Genomic DNA, 2,557 nt, shown 5'->3' on the forward strand with positions numbered 1-2,557 from the left:
CTTCACAGGAAAAGAGAATGAAATCTTCCTGTAATGGATTGAGAAGAAATAGCTTAGAAAATAAAGCAGAAATATGGATTTATTGAAATGGCTTACAGTCGCAGATGGCCTATTGGTGCCAAAAGGTAATCTTGGTCTTTGGAGAAACAGAATAAAGGAGGGGGAGAGAGAGAAACCGATTCAAGAAGCCCTGGGTTTCTGATCACTTCCTGGACTTCTCTGTGGAGCAGCCTCCATTGGTCTTATTGAGAGAATCTGTGCTGCCTGCACTGTTGAGAATTTTGTCAATTTCTCCTGGGATGCTCTGCTTCTCTTCGTTTTCAGTCTCTCGGTGGTAGAAGTAGTTGAAGTTGGAGACAATGACGGGCACGGGGAGGGCAATGGTTAGGACTCCAGCGATGGCGCACAGAGTGCCCACAATCTTCCCTCCTGGGGTGATCGGGCACATGTCACCATAGCCGACAGTTGTCATGGTGACCACTGCCCACCAGAAGCCATCGGGAATGCTAGAGAAATGGGACTCTGGCTCATCTACCTCCGCAAAGTAGACTGCGCTGGAGAAGAGGATAACTCCAATGAAGAGGAAGAAGATGAGCAGCCCCAGCTCCCGCATGGACGCCTTCAGCGTCTGCCCCAGGATCTGCAGCCCCTTGGAGTGGCGGGAGAGCTTGAAGATGCGGAAGACTCTCACCAGGCGGATGATCCTCAGGATGGCCAGGGACATGTTCTGCTGAGAGCTGGGCTCTGTCTCCTGGACCAGCTCTGTGATGAGAGCTGCAAAGTAGGGAATAATGGAGATGATGTCGATGATGTTCATGATGTTCCTGAAGAAGTCAGTCTTGCTAGGGCAGACCACAAAGCGGACGACCAGCTCGAAGGTGAACCACACGATACAGGTGGACTCCACCACGAAGAAAGGGTCGGTGAACATGGTCTGGGATGGGTCTGAGTTGCTCATGTTGAGACTGGGGTCTCTGGCCGCCTTCAGCTCCCTGTCCTCCCGGAACTCTGGTAGTGTCTCCAGACAGAAGATGGTAATGGAGATGACCACAACCAACACAGAGACCACGGCCACGCCACGGGCAGCGCTGGAGCTCTCGGGGTACTCAAAGAGGAGCCAGAACTGCCGGTGGAAGTCATTGGTGGGGAGTGGTATTTCGGGGTCTTTGATGAAGCCTTCATCCTCCCGGAATTGGTCCATGGCTTCACTACCCAGCTCATAAAAGGAGATCTCATCAGCAAAAACATCGATGGGGACATTGGCTGGCCGCCGGATTTTCCCACCAGATTGGTAATAATACAAGATTCCATCAAAACTGGGCCGGTTCCGATCAAAGAAATACTCATTTCTCATAGAGTCAAAGAACTGCATCCTTTTCTCCCGGTCTCCGAGGAGGGTCTCTGGGAACTGATTGAGGGTTTTGAGCTGGGTCTCAAACCTCAGCCCGGCGATATTGATGATCACCCGCTGGTTTCCTTCATTCCAGACCACTGGCTCAGGGCCTGGGGCATCGACGTAGTCTCCTGGGAGCTTGGAGAAGGCAGTCTCATGATTGGTGCTGTCGCTGACGAGGATCTTCCAGTTGGGAAAGGGGCTGCTCCCAGGCCGAATTTTCGGGCTGACTGGGCCAAAGTCTGTGGCATAGCCTGCTTCTTCCTGGATTTCATCTGAGTTATCAAAATTGACCAGAGCAACTTCCATTTCCTTCCAGCCACACACATCCATTCTAGGGGGGTCAGGAAATCAACATGAAGACTCTCAGTCTTCACTGCCTGTTGTGAGCTGTGGAGAAGGGGAAATTCATTATTGGGAGCCAGGGTAGGTTATAGCTGCCTCTTGGTTACTTAGGAAAGATTTACCAATGGGCTAAACAATAACACTTTTTTTTTTTTTTTTTTGCTTGAGAAGGGAGGTCATAGTTGTTTTGACAAGCGTCTCCCCTTGAAATCAATGTGTGCCCTAATAACTACTAGAAATCTCAAAAAAAGAGCCTGGTAGAGAGGTATAAACTTCTCCCAAACAAAGCAGCGTCTCCATAAATGGTGGTGGGGTGGGGGTGGGGGTCACAATAAAAGAGGAAATTGATGTCTCTTGATAATAAAGGAATCCTTTTGTATTTGTGTGAAGTCTTTCAATCTACCCAGACATTTCCTTGCCTGTTCTTATCCTTAACACCTGTCTTTCCCGCCCAACAGCCAGTTGCTCATACTTCCTTTTGGTTACATTTCCAAAATATATCCAGAAGTCTACCATTTCTTCTCATCTTCACGACTACTTCTTGGACCACTTGGTGAGGTCTGGATATGTGAACCCCGCTGGTATATATACTATTAAGAGAAAAGAAGAGGATGGAATTGGAGTGGCCAGCCAGTGGTGTCCTGACAGTCACAAATGTTTGTGCCTTGGTCTCTCATCTGGAAGCAATTTCTAGGGTGGCTTTTAGGATATGTTAAATATGACACATATATAAAATACTTGGTGGAAAGATAATTATAGCTATTATTGTTCAGGCCAACTTCCCCACACCACAGGAACTTTAGGAGCCCCCAGTCACTG

General features: G+C 48.6%; 1 protein-coding gene across 1 annotated transcript; it reads right to left on the reverse strand.

The window, feature by feature from the left end:
• Positions 1–202: 202 nt before the first annotated feature.
• KCNA10 (potassium voltage-gated channel subfamily A member 10) lies at positions 203–1,726 on the reverse strand (the record flags this gene model as incomplete). The annotated part of the gene is made up of 1 exon (XM_080690536.1): positions 203–1,726. The coding sequence occupies one exon, from the start codon at positions 1,724–1,726 to the stop codon at positions 203–205; it is 1,524 nt and encodes a 507-aa protein (XP_080546662.1).
• Positions 1,727–2,557: the final 831 nt, after the last annotated feature.

This window comes from Muscardinus avellanarius, assembly GCF_963383645.1.
Source record: "Muscardinus avellanarius genome assembly, chromosome: 3".
Classification (NCBI taxonomy): Eukaryota; Metazoa; Chordata; class Mammalia; order Rodentia; family Gliridae; genus Muscardinus; species Muscardinus avellanarius.